This window comes from Zalophus californianus, chromosome 2 (genome assembly GCF_009762305.2).
Source record: "Zalophus californianus isolate mZalCal1 chromosome 2, mZalCal1.pri.v2, whole genome shotgun sequence".
In the NCBI taxonomy this organism is placed as follows: domain Eukaryota; kingdom Metazoa; phylum Chordata; class Mammalia; order Carnivora; family Otariidae; genus Zalophus; species Zalophus californianus.
In genome coordinates, this window is record NC_045596.1 from 43,682,661 (window position 1) to 43,698,860 (window position 16,200).

General features: G+C 36.6%; 1 protein-coding gene across 1 annotated transcript in view; it reads right to left on the reverse strand.

The window, feature by feature from the left end:
- The window catches only part of CLOCK (clock circadian regulator), a 139,009-nt gene that overhangs the window by 13,580 nt on the left and 109,229 nt on the right, over positions 1 to 16,200 (reverse strand). The window contains 6 exon segments of the mRNA XM_035726414.1: positions 1,789 to 1,991; positions 2,704 to 2,913; positions 3,771 to 3,923; positions 4,306 to 4,311; positions 7,108 to 7,191; positions 7,684 to 7,784. Of these exon segments, the coding sequence (XP_035582307.1) occupies positions 1,789 to 1,991; positions 2,704 to 2,913; positions 3,771 to 3,923; positions 4,306 to 4,311; positions 7,108 to 7,191; positions 7,684 to 7,784 (757 nt within the window).

Sequence of the window (16,200 nt, forward strand, 5' to 3'; positions counted from 1 at the left end):
ATTTCTCTGTAATCTTAAAAGAAACTCCCCCAACTGCTCATTGGTAAAATGTGATGAGAATACTTCATCCATCTCTGGCACTAAGAGACATTCTTCAATCTACTTAATGCTTAACTTTCATTTCTGTGACTTTGTATATACTATTCCCTTTGTTTAGAACACCCTTCTGAGACTCCCTGTCACATGAAAAAGTCTAGCTCTTTAAGACTCAGGACAAGGACCTTCTCTGTGAAACCTGGCCTTGACCACACTCCTCTCTTCACCCGTTTGCCTTAACCCATAAAACTGCTCACTTCCTTTTTTTAAAAACCTAGGAAGAAGTATTTATCATGCCAAATAATACTGATTTGTTTAACCTTCTATGGCTTATGAGTCTGATCATTCTCTTGGGACAAAGAATGTGCCATACTCATTTAAGTAGGCACTCCAATATTTGCTGAAATATATATTTTCCCCTCAAAAAAAAAAAAAAAAGAGGTCCACAAATAGTTGGTAAGTTGTATCCTCCAAAATGCACATCAGCATTCTAGATTAATGACATCTTCCTCAGGTTTTAAAAGTAATCCTCTACATTTCTATGGAGCACATTCATAATACTTCCTTTTAGAATTCAGAGCGAAAAGTTGGACTTCACTTAAGGAACTGAGTTCCAAACAGAAGCAATGAGTTCTCCATGCTCTCATTGCCTGTGATCCTGCAGCTTCTTTATTCTCTGGAAATTAATAGGATTTTAATAAAACCTACTAAGCAGTTTGATACAACAAAATTGTATTATAAAAGCAGTAGCCTACTTGTATTGCAGTAAAATAAGTAAAAACTAAAAAATTTTTAAAACAGAAATTTTAAGACCATATAGATCCTGTTGTTAAAAGCTTCCCAAAATATGAAATAATGACATTTCTTCAAAATATTTGTTTCTATGTCAGCTATTTGGACTGCCCACTAAAATAAGTCATAAATGGTTGTTTTTCTAGAATGGCCCAAAAAAGTTTAGTGTACTATAAATTTAAGCACTTGAGTTCTGAAATCAGATACCTAGGCTTAAATTTAGAAACTACTCATCACCCCCTTAACTACCTATAAGCCCCTAACCAAATTACTATAAACTCACTCCTTTCTTATCTGGGAAATAAAAGACCCAACACATATTTAAAAAAAAAAAAAAAAAGAATTAAATGAGATAGTGTATTTTGAGCACCTAGTACAGTACTCAACAAACTCAAGAAAGGTAAGCTACTTTTATTCCATAACCTATATAAACTATGGTAGTATAAACCTTAATCATGGTTACTGGATGAAAACTCATCAACATTTGTATTAAAACAAAGTTTCATAGTCATACAAAGCCTGTCATAAAACTCCTATTAACAGTGTGCTATGGATATTGAATTCTATAATATTTGGTAGAACATTTTTGGACAGGAATTCTTTTATTATAACGTCCTTAAACAATGGACATATTCTGCATTTTTCTTTTCCTATTTGAGAGAGAGAGAAAGAGAAAAAGAGCAAGAAAGAGCACGAGCAGGGAGGAGAGGGAGAAGCAGGCTCCCCACTGAGCAGGGAGCCCAATGTGGGGCTCGATCCCAGGACTCTAGGAGATCACGACCTGAGCCGAAGGCAGATGCTTAACCAACTGAGCCACCCAGACACCCTTCTGCATTTTTATTTCTAATTCAAGAATGCTGGCAGGAGTTAGCTACAAACTAAAATCATATTTTAAAAAATCAAATTACTGTTTAATCAATTTTTACAGCTTTGGAATGACTACTGAAATATGACAACCACCTGATCTGTCTGTCCTGAGTGAACGTAGTTACTGCAGCACTCTGGGTACTGTTCTGTGGCATGCTAGACGGAATCTGGACCATGCTTCCAGCTGCCGGCTGCGAGATCACCATAGTGTTATACAGTGGGGCTGTGAGAGTGCTCTGTGTCTGACTGGGAAGAGATGTTTGTTGACTGTGCCCACTCAGTACATTTTGTTGACTCTGCTAGAAAATAGAAGACATTACAGATGAATTAAACGAAAAAAAATTTTTCAGGAAATATGCATCCACTATTCATCATTCTAACAATAGTTGACATGACCAAAAAAGAAGAAGCAGGACATTACTCTGAGAGAAATCTAACTACAAAGGAAAAAGACTTGTAGTAATCGCAAAGGAATTAGTCTTCAATATAATGCTGGAATATAAGCTATGAACTTTAGAACTTCTGTTAAATGCCCAAAGTGAGTGACTGACATTAGACATCTTTATAGATTTCACTTGAAGTCTTGGGATTTACAGTCACCGATATATACCAATTACCTGCATCAAATTTCCTGGAATTTACATGAAATTTCCTAGAATACTGATTAAACTATCACTAACAGTTTATTCTTCACATATAGTAACGTGTTTCCTGGTCAGCCTCTTTTGTAAGTCAAACCTTTTTAACATACAGAAGTAGTCTGCATGTTCATTTTAAATGAACTGCAAAATTTTTTAATGTCAGGATACTGAAAGCATTTATAACATCAGCAATTTAACAATTCGGCACAAAATATTTTAATGGTCACCCTCAAAACTAAACTTCTGATTATTACTATTCAAGGTTAAAATATGGAATTATTTCAGATAGACCTTCATTTTTGTTTCTACAATAGTATACATTTCAATCACTCAACACTCCAGAGCCCACCACACTTAATACCATTACCTGACTTGATGTACTCTGTAAAGTCTGCTGTGGTATCATATGTTGAGTTGTGCCAATGTGTCCAGTATTCATTCCACTTTGAATTTGGTTAGTTTGAACGACCTGGCCCTGCATATTTATAGGTGTGAGTTGCTGGATGTTAGATGAATTTCCAGAAGAAAGTTGAACAGAACCAAAACTCAAACCAGGGGTTGACTGTTGTAAAAACATCTTTAAAAATAAAGATTACATTAAAATGAGCTTTGTAGATTAAAAACGAAGAAGAATGAGAGCAACTTAAAAAAAGAAAGCAAAAACAAGCACAAATTAAGTTTAAAAAGCAAATAACAGGATGGCTAAGTTGTTCTGAGTGAACAATTAGCAATAAACAATTACTGGATAAAATATAATTCTTATTTGTTCTTCCAGTCATCCTAACCTTATCATGTTTCCAACTGTCAGAAAAAGGGTGATAAATTTCAAAACCTCTACTTGTTTGAATATTTTACATGTTGGGCATTGTTTGTTCTACCAGGTAGCATTACTCCAACTCAGTGCTACTCAAAGGTCTGTGGACTGGCGGTTCTGCATCACTCATTGTTTATAATGTATGGATTAGATAGAAGTAGCTTTTTTATTCACTTTAAGTTTCCCTTCTCCAAAATTTTAGTCTCTTCTGAGAGATACAATTTTAGTGGCCCCATCCACTGATCAAATAAGACTAATTCGAATCATATCTACTGGAAGTTTACTAAAACAATGATTGATGATTGATTTATAAACTCTGTACCTACATATACCTAAAAGTCTATAATAAAATACTGTATTATGGGTTTAAGTTTACGAAAAATTAGACTGCTGAAAGAGGACTCTAATCTGGAGAAACAAGGATGTTGATGGAAATACTCTTAGGAATGAATCAGACTGTAAATGCAATCATACTGAGTAGGTAATCAATGAGTATTTACTGAACTAAATTGATGAAATGTTATCTCTTGCTTCTCATTTTTAATTAAGAAAAGTCAATTTTCCTAAGAAACCAAAATGTGAATGACATATTTTGCTTGTATTCAAATATAATATCTTACCTGCAGCCCTTGACCATGGACCATTTGAAGCTGTTCTTGAATTTTTCTTAGTTCTTCTTGTTGTCGATGAATATTTGCCTCTATCATCCGTGTCCGTTGCTCTAATTGGTCTTTTAGATGTTGCATGGCTCCTAATTGAGCTGAAAACTGAAACTGAAGTACCATGTATGGGAAAAGTGTAACATATTTTAGAATCACTTTACTCTTCATAATTGTGCAATGTGAAAAATAAGCAGTATATATCATGAGCTAAGAATGTTATGCCAGTTTTCAATGTATTGCCTCTCAGCTCATAATTCACCCACCTTTGCTTGGCCTTGTGCTACTGGAGCTGGACCCTATAAATATTTCTCCTTTGTCAGCAGACACAAACTTAGTCATGTCAGTAGATGGAGCTAGAGGGATACTGTAAAAGGAGGTGGCTTTCCAGCAAGTCTTACTGGCATCCTTATGGGAAGCTCCCCTGCAAATTTTGCTGGTACCCCAGCAGGTGGCTTCCTGCTCTCCAGCCCTGGTCTGTGGCACCTCAGTGAACCTCGCTCTCATCCGGTGGCTGTAGCCACACCAGCCCCAGTGGGAACTGGGCTTCAACCTGGCCTGGAGGAAGAAGAGTTTAGGAGGGTTGCGGGCGTTTTCCAAGTCGTTCCTTCTTTGCATACTGTACTCTCCCTCTCACAGATAGTGGATGCTCTCTACATCCATTATCCCTGTATTATTTAGGATTCCCTGTTAATAACTTATTACCCCTATTTCAAATTTCTGATATGGCTTCTGACTTCTGACCAGATCATGACTGATTACAAGTACACACTGGCATTCGAAGACCAGAGCTCAGTTGGTTAAGCCTGCAACTCTTGATTTTGGCTCAGGTCATAGTCTCCAGGTCCTGAGATTGAACCCTGCATCGGGCTCTGCACTCAACACAAAGTCTGCTTGAGATTCTCTTTCTCCCTCTCCCTCTGCCCTACCCCTGCCCGCTTGCTCTCTCTAAAATAAGTAACAACAACAACAACAACAACAAAAAGACCAGAGCTTATATTGTGGCTCTACCATTTCCTACAAGTTACTTAATTTCTATCATTTAACAAATGAAAAAGTAGCCTGCTCCTAGAGTTATTCATATCAAATTCTGTCATCCTTAGAATGTCCTCTTTGTACACATCATTAAAAGGTTGTAAAAATCTAACAGATAACTAGCCATATTTTTACTCGTATTTTCAACTGAAACTGTTCTCAGACAAGCATGAAATGTAGGCTTTTATAGACTAAGCAATTACGAATGAATAAATGCATACATGAATGAAAACAGTTATTCTACTTCCAGGATCTTCAATCTTATTTCACGGTTTCACTTGAGTCATAAACAGCTTCTATTTACTACTGCTTGAAATTTAGCCACACTTAGTGTTTCATTACTTAAGTGTATACATGCTCATTTAATTATTTCCATGAATATTTAGCACAGGATATAGTATAGCAGAAAGAATTCCAATTTATTGGAAATGTGTCTTAATCTTAAAACAGTCTCCTACAGGGGCGCCTGGGTAGCTCAATTACGCATCTGCCTTTGGCTCAGGTCAAGATCCAGAATCCTGGGACTGAACCCCACACTGGGTTCCCTGCTCAGCAGGGAGTCTGCTTTTCCCACTGTCTCTGCTCCTCCCTACAACTCATAATCTCTCTCAAATAAATAAAATCTAAAAAAAAAAGTCTCCTATAGTGAACTGCATCTAAAAGTGAGCAATGCCCTCCCAAAAGCTTTTTTTCTCTATCTTCAAAAGTTTGTGTTGAGGATACTGAATATAACCTGTCAAAAAGTACAGAACTCTGACTTCTGAAGTTAACAATTATAAGATCATATATTAGATTACACTAAGTATGAGAAAATATTACAAATTTTGTACTCAGCTCCCTCATGTCTTTAAAAAATATTCAAAATGTTGTATTTTATCCTAACAAAAGTTATTTATACCTTTGGGTAAACATTACATTGTCATCACTTAAAGGATTTCTATTAAATGCAAATAATAGATACAAACACAGAAGGCAGAATAACAGGAAATAAAATTATAGAACTAAGAGGCAAAGTATTTGGCTTTATCACTCAATGAAATATGAGATCTGAATACTAACATTTTTGACATAGTAGATATTAATTTCATGAAAATATCCCTTTAAAATGTTAATACTCATTCAGTATCTTGAGATTAGTGAACTAGTAATTGAAAGTATGTCTAATATTTACATTAAAATATCTGTTAACCTTCAGCACAAATGTTGATAAAAACTATTACAACTACAGGTAATATTTAAGCACCTTACATGGTCATTTGTTGCTGGAAGTAAAGATTATGATGTTTGGGTAATTTACAACATTGTCAATATATTTGTACAGGTGCCATATAATGGCTAAAATTATATATGTATAATTTAAATAATAACCATATAAGACAAAGGTATTTTTAGAAAACCATTTTTACCTATTGTTAACTATCATTATTTGAAATACTGCTAAGTCAAGGTATACTGAACTAAACAAAACAGTCTGGATTATTTTTACCACTACTTAGTATTTTTTAATGTGTTTGAGGCACTGAATGAATGCAGAGTCATAAATTCCAAGTTGGGAAGTTATCATCAAAAGTAACTTAGTGTCACTTTTGTTAACACCTCTCCTTTCTCCTGCTAATGTCTATATTTAGGACTCAGCCCAAGCAACAGTTCTTCCAGAAAGTTTTCCTTCACTTAGGCTGAATTAGGGGTCCATCTAATCTGCTCACATATCAGCCTATATACATTGAGCCTATATACCTTGAGCACAGACTATATAATACCGCACTGTAGTTCCAGGTCATTCCTTCTAGATGTAAAAAAGTCTCATAGTTTACATGTATTTGTATTTCCGGCACCTGCAATAACTCAAGTTATCTCAATAAATGTCCCATATCTGAATGAATGAATATATGAATAAAATTACTATGATTCTTCCAATATTCACAGGAAGAACAAAAAGAAGAGCTATATTTCATCTTTAAAAGCTTTCTGTCTGCAGTGTCTCTCAGTGGGGGTGTTATAGCATATAAACCGGGATAATTCTTTGTTGTGCAAAACTGTCATGCATCCTGAAAGACAACTAGCATCCCTGGCCCTTGCCTATTAAGGGCCAGTGATACTCCACAATCACTGACAATCAAAAATATCCCCCAGACATTATAAATGCCAACAGGTGAGATTCACCGCACTAAAAGTATGTATTTTAAAAAATCTCTATTAGCTTAAAACAATTTATCGTTTTAAAATACTCAACTCAAACAAACAAACAAAAAATACCTGGGACATTGCCTTGTGGAATTGGTAAATTTGCAGCTTGAGACATCGCTGGCTGTGTTAACAATTGACCAACAGACTGGGAATTTATGGACTAGGAAGCAAAATAAAAAATAACACTGGAGTGATGATTATCCCCAACCATAAGTACTTCCACCAGAAATTCCACCATGGTATCTTTATAACTGAACTACAATTTGCCTCATAACATTTTTAGCTATGCCTATTCCCTACTTATCCTTTTATCTTCGAAGTCATCTGCCACATTACCTTGCATGGGTTCTCAAAGTTAAATGGACATAATTGAAAGTGATTGGTATTCGAAATTAGATATGAAATGGCTCTAAATTAATAGCTTTCCTTAATTAAAAGAAATTATCTAACATTTTACCTGAAAAATAATCAAAAGGAGTATGTTTGAGAACTATTTCACAAAAAAGGAAAGATCTCGAGCGTTATTTATCAACAGCTATTTTGATCTTTATAGAAAGGGGTAATGAATTAATGAATTTTTAAAGATTTACATGATTTCCCCCCCCTTTTAATAAATCTTTATTCAGAAGAATACTACCTAGATAAAGTTTACCTGACTACTAAATGATGCCCTCCTTGGCGCCATCTTTTCATGAGCTGGTAAATGTGGTCTGGGAGGAGTGCTAGTGTCCGTTGGGATCTTTGTTGGTGTTGCTGAGGTTCGTCAACAAAAATGAAATAGTGTTAGTACTTTATAAAATATAATTTGCAAAGATTAATCTCAAAATGGATTTCAATGAATAAAGATAATCTTTCAAGTATTTTTCTAAATTATTTCATAAAAGTGAAGTCTATGACAATAAAAGGATTCATTTTAATACTTCTTTCTTAGGGACAAAGAAAATATCTGACATAGGAAAACTTCAAATTTATAAATGGTTTTCTACACCTAGAGATCAATAGTAAAAACAACCTAATAACTCATTTAAAAATGGCCTATGGACTTGAAAGACATTTCTCCAAGAAGATACACAAATGGCCACCTAGAATATGAAAAAATGTTCAAGGTCACTCATCATCAGGGAAATGCAATCAAAACCACAATGAGACACAACTTCACACCTGACAAGATAGCTATTATCAAAAAAACAAGAAGTGTCACTGAGAATGTAAAGAAATTGGAAACCTTCCACACTTAACATTGGTGGGGATACGAAATGGTGTAGCCACTGTGGGAAACCATAATGGAGGTTTCTAAAAAAATTAAAAATAGAATTACCACATGTGATCCAGCAATTCCACTTCTGGGTATTTATCCAAAAGAACTGAAATCAGGATCTCAGAGAGATATTAGCACTCCTATGTTCACTGCAGCACTATTCTTAATATCCAAGATGTGGAACAACCAAAATGTCTACTGACAGATGAATGGAAAAACAAAATGTGGTAATATGTATACAATGAAATACTATTCAACCTTTAAAATTTTGCAAGATATGACAACATGGATTAATCCTGAGGACATTATACTATGTAAAAAAAGCCAATGATGGAAAGACAAGTACTGCAGGACTCCCTTATATGAGGTATCTAAAATAGAGAAATTCATTGAATCTGAGTAGATTGGTGATTGACAAGGGCTGGGGAGATAGAGGAAAATAAGGAGTTAATAATCAATGGGCATAACATTTCCATTAAGTATGACGAAAAAGCTCTAGAGATCTGCACTACAACATTGTACCTATAGCCAACAATGATGTATTGTAAGCTTAAAAATTTAACAGGATAGATCTCATTTGAAGTATTCTTACCACAGTAAAATAAAATGTATAAAAAGAGAAACATAGCTACAAAGGGGAAACTTTCCCCCCTAATATTTAAGAAATTCTATGTTTAACACTTCTTTAATAGTATACCCATGGTGTTGAGTGGTTCCAACAACCTTTTTCCTTACACAGATGTAATACCCTGGGAAGTGAAACTACTAAACCCTTTAAAGAAAAAAAGGTTACTAATTCAATGATAATTATGCAAGTCTTCATTGAAAATAAGAACTAAAAATAACTTTCAGGGGATAGTCCAAGATGGCGGAGGAGTAGGAAACTTTTTTTTGTCTGGCCCCAAGAATTCAGCTAGACAGCTATCAAATCATTCTGGACACCTGTGAACTCAACTGGAGATCTAAGAAAATAGCTGCAACTCCTACAAATAGAAAAGCAACCACTTTCTGTAAGATAGGAGGTGCAGAGAAGTGAATCTGAGACCATATGTCTGAAGATTAACCTGCGGGGGAGGGGAGCCTCCATAAGCCGGCTACTGGAAAGTGATATAGCAGTGGAGCGCAAAAATCAGAACATTTAGAAGTCTGTTCCGGTTAGAGATGTCCCTGCATGAAAGGTGCTCAGGTGGCAAAGCAGGGCGGAAAACTAAGTGGGACAGTGTGGTCTCAGGATCCCCAGGGTCACAGGAAGACTGGGAGTGCTGAGTGCAGCCGAGTTCCCAGGCATCAGAGCAGGTAAGTTGGCTGTAATCACTGAGCCCAGGAATTGGTTCCCAGCTTGTCGTGCCATATACTACAAACCGGGCACAGCAGAACCCCGGTGAGACCCCCCACCCCCACCCCAGGAGGATCGGCATGAGTGTGTGCTGCAGGAGTCTTCAGGGTTTGGAGACTCAAAATGGGGTCACGTGACCAAGATAGAAACGTTGGGTCATAGGCCAGGTGAGCACAGAGTGCAGCCGGAGACAAGAGAGACCGTAGTGATTGACTGCTTTTCTTTGAGGGTGCACTGAGGAGTGGGGCGCCGAGTTCTTTGCTCCACAGGACATTGGGAAACCGCCATTGCAGCGTGGAAAGCCTTCAGGGAACAAAAGCCACAGGGAGCAATCAGGTGCAGATTACTTAGCCTGGCCCCCTGGCAAGGACGGTGCAATTCCCCCTGGGGCAAAGACATTTGAGAATCAACGCAACAGGCCCCTCCCTCAGAAGATCAGCAAGACCAAGTTTACCCATTATAGAGAACTGCAAAACTCAAGCACTAGGGGAAAATAGTTTATAGAATAATGGTCTTTTCCCCACGATTCTTTAATCTTTCAATTTTAAATTTTTCCTGTTTTCAACCAATTTCTTACTTTATGAACTTTTTAAAAATCTTTTCTAATTTTCATTTTTACATTCTATCCTTCCATTGTACTTAATTCTATTTTTGTATATATATAAAAGTTTTTCTCTTTGCAATTTTGGGATGCAGTTTAACAAATAGACCAAAATACATCCAAAATCTAGTGTATGGCTCTGTTCTCTTCACCTGTCTGATCATATTCTCTTTTTTTATTTTGTTAAAGTCTTTAATTTTCATCTTTACAGTTACATTCTATCCTTTCAATGTATTTAATTTTATTTTTGTATATATATACGTTTTTCTTTCTTTACAATATCGAAATGTAGTTTCCTTGTAACAAACCGACCAAAATACACTCAGGATATAGTGTATTGCTCTGTTCTGTTCACCTGTCTGTTTACATTTCTTTTTTTTTTTTGTCTTTTAATTTTCACTTTTACAGTTACACTCTATCCTTTCATTGTACTTAATTTTATTTTTGTACATATGGGTTTTTTTTCGTTACAATTTGGGATCTGGTTTTCTAACAAAGAGACCAAAATACACACAGCATCCAGTGTATTGCTCTTTTCTGCTCACCTGTCTGATTACACTATTATTTTTTTTTATTAAGTTTTGGGTCTTTTCTGATTTGTTTAGTGTATATTTCTCTGGAGTCATTGTTGCCATTTTAGTATTTTGTTCTCTCATTCACCTATTCTCTGGATAGAATGACAAGACAGAAAACTCACCTCAAAAAAGAGAACAACAGGCAGTACTGACTACCAGGGACCTAATCAGTACGGATATAAAATTAAGATGTCAGAAATACAGTTCAGAATAATGATTATAAAGATACTATCTGGGCTTAAAAAAAAACATAGAAGACACTACAGAATCTCCTTCTGGAGAAATAAAAGAACTAAAATCTAATCAAGTCAAAATAAAAAAGGCTATAAATGAGATGCAATAAAAAATGGAGGCCCTAACTGCTAGGATAAATGAGGCAGAAGAGAATAAATGATACAGAAGACAAAATGATTGAGTATAAAGAAGCTGAGAAAGAGGTAACTACTGAATCATGAGGGGAGAATTCAAGATAAGTGATACCATAAAATGAAATAATATTAGAATAATTGGGATCCCAGAAGAAGAAGATGGGGTGGGGGGGTGCCGAAGGTATAATGGAGCAAATTATAGTGGAGAACAGGGCAGAAACAATAGACTGGCAGCAGACCTATCCACAGAGACCTGACAGGCCAGAAGAGAACTGGCATAATACATTCAGGGTGCAAAATGAGAAAAATATGCAGCCAAGAATACATTATCCAGTTAGGATGTCATTCAAAATAGGAGAGATAAAAAGCTTCCAAAACAAACAGAAACTAAAAGAATTTGTGATCACTAAACTAGCCCTGCAAGAAAACTTAGAAGGGATCCTTTAAGTGAAGACAGAACTCAAAAGTACACAGACCACAAAGGAACAGAGATACAGTAACCAGTAACTTTATAAGTAATACAATGGGCACTAAATTCGTATCTTTCAATAGTTACTCTGAAGGTAAATGGGGTTAAATGCCCCAATCAAAGCCATATAAGGTATCAAAATTGGGGGGCGCCTGGGTGGCTCATCGTTAAGTGTCTGCCTTCGGCTCAAGGTTGTGGTCCTAGGGTCCTGGGATCGAGGCCCCATATCAGGCTCTCTGCTTGGCAGGAAGCCTGCTTCTCCCCTCTCCACTCCCCCTGCTTGTGTTCCCTCTCCTCGCTGTGTCTCTGTCAAATAAAAAACTAAATAATATCTTAAAAAAAATGTATCAAATTGGATAAAAAAGCAAGACCCATGCATATGCTGTCTGCAAGAGACTTATTTTAGACCCAAAGACACTCCAGAATTGAAAGTGGGGGGAGGGGTGTAAAACCATTTATCATGCTAATGGACATCAAAAGAAATCTGAGGTGGCAATCCTTATATCAGACAAATTAGATTTTAAACCAAAGACTATAGTAAGAGATGGGGAAGGACACCATATCATACTTAAAGGGTCTATCCAACAAGAAGATCTAACAATTGTAAATAGTTATGCCCTTAACATGGGAGTAGCCAATTATATAAACCAATTAAAAACAAAATTAAAGAAACATATCAATAACAACACAATAATAGTAGGGGGACTTTAACATACCCCCCACTGCAATGGACACAATATTTAAGCAGAATATCAACAAGGAAACAAGGGCATGGAATGACACACTGGACCAGATGGACTTCACAGATGTATTCATAGCATTCCATCCTAAAGCAATGGAATACATTCTTCTCAAGTGCACACGGTAACATTCTCCAGAATAGATCACATCCTGGGTTACAAATCAGGACTCAACCGGTACCAAAAGACTGAGATCATTCCCTGCATATTTTCAGACCACAGTGTTTTGAAACTGGAACTTAATCACAAGAGGAAAGTTGGAAATAACTTGATCAAATACATGGAGGCTAAAGAGCATCCTACTAAAGAATGAATGGGTCAACAAGGAAATTAAGGAAGAATTAAAAAAATTCATGGAAACAAATGAAAATGAACACACAACTGTTCAAAACCTTGGGAAGGCAGCAAAGGCAGTCCTAATTCAGAAGTATATAGCATTACAAGCCTCTCTCAAGAAAAAAGAAAGGTCTCAAATACACAACCTAATCTTACACCTAAAAGAGCTGGAGAAAGAGCAGCAAATAATGCCTAAACACAGCAGGAGAGAAATAATAAAGATTGAGCAGAAATCAATGAAATAGAAACCAAAAGAAAAGTGGAACAGATCAACAAAACTAGGAGCTGGTTCTGTGAAAGGAATAATAAGACTGATAAACCCCTGGCCAGACTTATCCAAAAGAAAAGAGAAAGGACCCAAAGAAACCATAAATGAAAGAGACGAGATTACAACGAACACCGAAGAAATACAAACAATTATAAGAACAATCATGAGCAACTATATGCCAACAAATTAGACAATCTGGAAGAAATGGATGCATTCCCAGAGACATATAAACTCCAAAACTGAAACAGAAAGAAATAGAAAACCTGAACAGACCCATAATCTGCAAGGAAACTGAAGCAGTATCAAAATTTCCCAACAAATGAGAGTCCAGGGCCAGATGGCTTCCCAGAGGAACTCTACCGAACTTTAAAGAAGAATTAATATCTATTCTTCTAAAGATGTTTCAAAAAATCAAAATGGAAAGAAAACTTCCAAACTCTTTCTACGAGGCCAGTATTACCTTGATCCCAAAACCAGACAAAGACCCCAAGAAAAAGGAAAATTACAGACCAATATCCCTGATGAACATGGATGCCAAAAATCTCACCAACATACTAGGCAATAGGATCCAACAGTACATTAAAAGAATTATTCACACAACCAAATGGGATTTATTCCTGAGCTGCAAGGTTGGTTCAACATCAGCAAATCAATCAATGTGATACACATTAATAAGAAGAAAGGACAAGAACCATATGATTCTCTCAACAGATGCAGAAAAAGCAATGGACAAAGTACTACATCCTTTCTTGATTAAAACTCTTCACAGTGTAGGGATAGAGGCAACATACTTCAGTATCATAAAAGCCATATGCGAAAAGCCCACAGTGAATATCATTCTCAATGGGGGAAACTGAGAGCTTTTCCCCTTAAGGTCAGGAACACAGCAGGGATGTTCACTCTCACCACTGTTGTTCAGCATAGTACTAGAAATCCTAGCCTCAGCAATCAGACAACAACGCCTTTTATTCAGAAATAAAAGGTATCTGAAATTGGCAAAGAAGTCAAACACTCACTCTTCACAGATGACATGATACTCTGTGGAAAACCCAAAAGACTCCACCCCAAATTGCCAGAACTCATACAGGAATTCAGCAAGTGGCAGGATAGAAAATCAATGCACAGAAATCAGTTGCATCTCTATACCCCAACAATGAGACCGAAGAAAAAGAATTTAAGGGAGTCAATCCCATTTACAATTGCACCAAAAACCATAAGATACCTAGGAATAAACCTAACCCAAGAGGCAAAGGATCTGTACTCAGAAACTATAGAACACTCATGAAAGAAATTGAGGAAGACACAATGAAATGGGAAAACATTCCATGCTCATGGATTGGAAGGATTGTTAAAATGTCTATGCTACCTAGAGCAATCTACACATTCAATGCAATCAATATCAAAATACCATCAACTTTTTTCACAGAGCTGGAACAAATAATCCTAAAATCTGTATGGAACCAGAAAAGACTCCAAATAGCCAAAGGAATGTTGAAAAAGAAAACCAAAGCTGGTGGTATCACAATTCCAGACTTCAAGCTCTACTACAAAGCTATAATCATCAAGACAGCATGTTACTTGCACAAAAACAGACACAGAGATCAATGGAACCGAACAGAGATCCCAGAAATGGACCCTCAACTCTATGGTCAACTAATCTTCAACAAGGCAGGAAAGAATATCCAATGGAAAAAAAGTCTCTTCAACAAATGGTATTGGACAGCCACATGCAGAAGAATGAAACTGGACCATTTTCTTACACCATACACAAAAATAGACTCAAAATGGATGAAAGACCTAAATGCGAGACAGGAATGTATCAAACTCCTACAAGAAAACATAGGCAGCAACCTCTGTGACCTCGGCCACAGCAACTTCTTGCTAGACATGTCTCCAAAGGCAAGGAAAACAAAGGCAAAAATGAAATACTGAGACTTCATCAAGATAAAAAGCTTTTGCACAACAAAGGAAACAGTCAACAAAATCAAAACAACTGACAGAATGGGAGAAATTATTTCCAAATGTCTTATTAGGTAAAGGGTTGTCTCCAAAATCGATAAAGAACTTGTCAAACTCAATACCCAAAGAACAAATAATCCAATCAAGAAATGGGTAGAAGACATGTACAGACATTTCTCCAAAGAAGACATCAAATGGCCAACAGACACATGAAAAAGTGCTCCACATCACTTGGCATCAGGGAAATCCAAATCAAAACCACAATGAGATACCACCTCACACTAGTCAGAATGGCTAAAATTAACAAGTCAGGAAATGACAGATGTTGGTGAGGATGTGGGAAAAGGGGAATCCTCTTACAATGTTGGTGGGCATGCAAACTGGTGCAGCCACTCCGGAAAACAGGATGTAGGTTCCTCAAAAAGTTGAAAATAGAGCTACCCTACAACCCAGCAACTGCACTACTGGATATTTACCCCAAAGATACAAAGGTAGTGATCCGAAGGGGCACCAGCACCCCAGTGTTTGTAGCAGCAATGTCCCCAATAGCCACACTATGGAAAGAACCCAGATGTCCATTGAAAGATGAATGGATAAAGAAGGGGTGGTATATATATACAATAGAATACCACTCAGCCATCAAGAAAAATTGAAATCTTGCCATTTGTAATGATGTGGATGGAACTAGAGGGTATTATGCTAAAGCGAAATAAGTCAATCAGAGAAAGACAATTATCATATGATCTCACCCATATGTGGAATTTAAGAAACAAGGCATAGGATCATAGGGAAGAGAGGAAAAAATAAAACAAGACAAAATCAGAGACAAACCATAAGAGACTCTTAATCATAGGAAACAAACAGAGTTGCTGGAGGGGATGGGGATGGGCAGATGGGATAACTGGGTGATGAACATTAAGGAGGGCATGTGATGTAATGAGCACTGGGTACTGACCTCTACCTCTGAAACTAATAATACATTATGTTAATTAACTGAATTTAAATAAAAATTACAAAAACAATAAATGTTTGATAGAATTCAAAAAAATTAGAATTGTTGCAAAGGAAATAAAAACTAATCTGGAAAAAAAAAACTTTCAGAAAGCAACCTTAAAACAGGCACCTGGGTTGACTCAATTGGTTAAGCATCTGTCTTCTGCTCAGGTCATGATCTCGGGGTCCTGGGATCAAGCCACTCATCAGGCTCCCTGCTCAGTGGGGAATCTGCTTCTCCATCTCCCTCGGCCCCCCATCCCCCT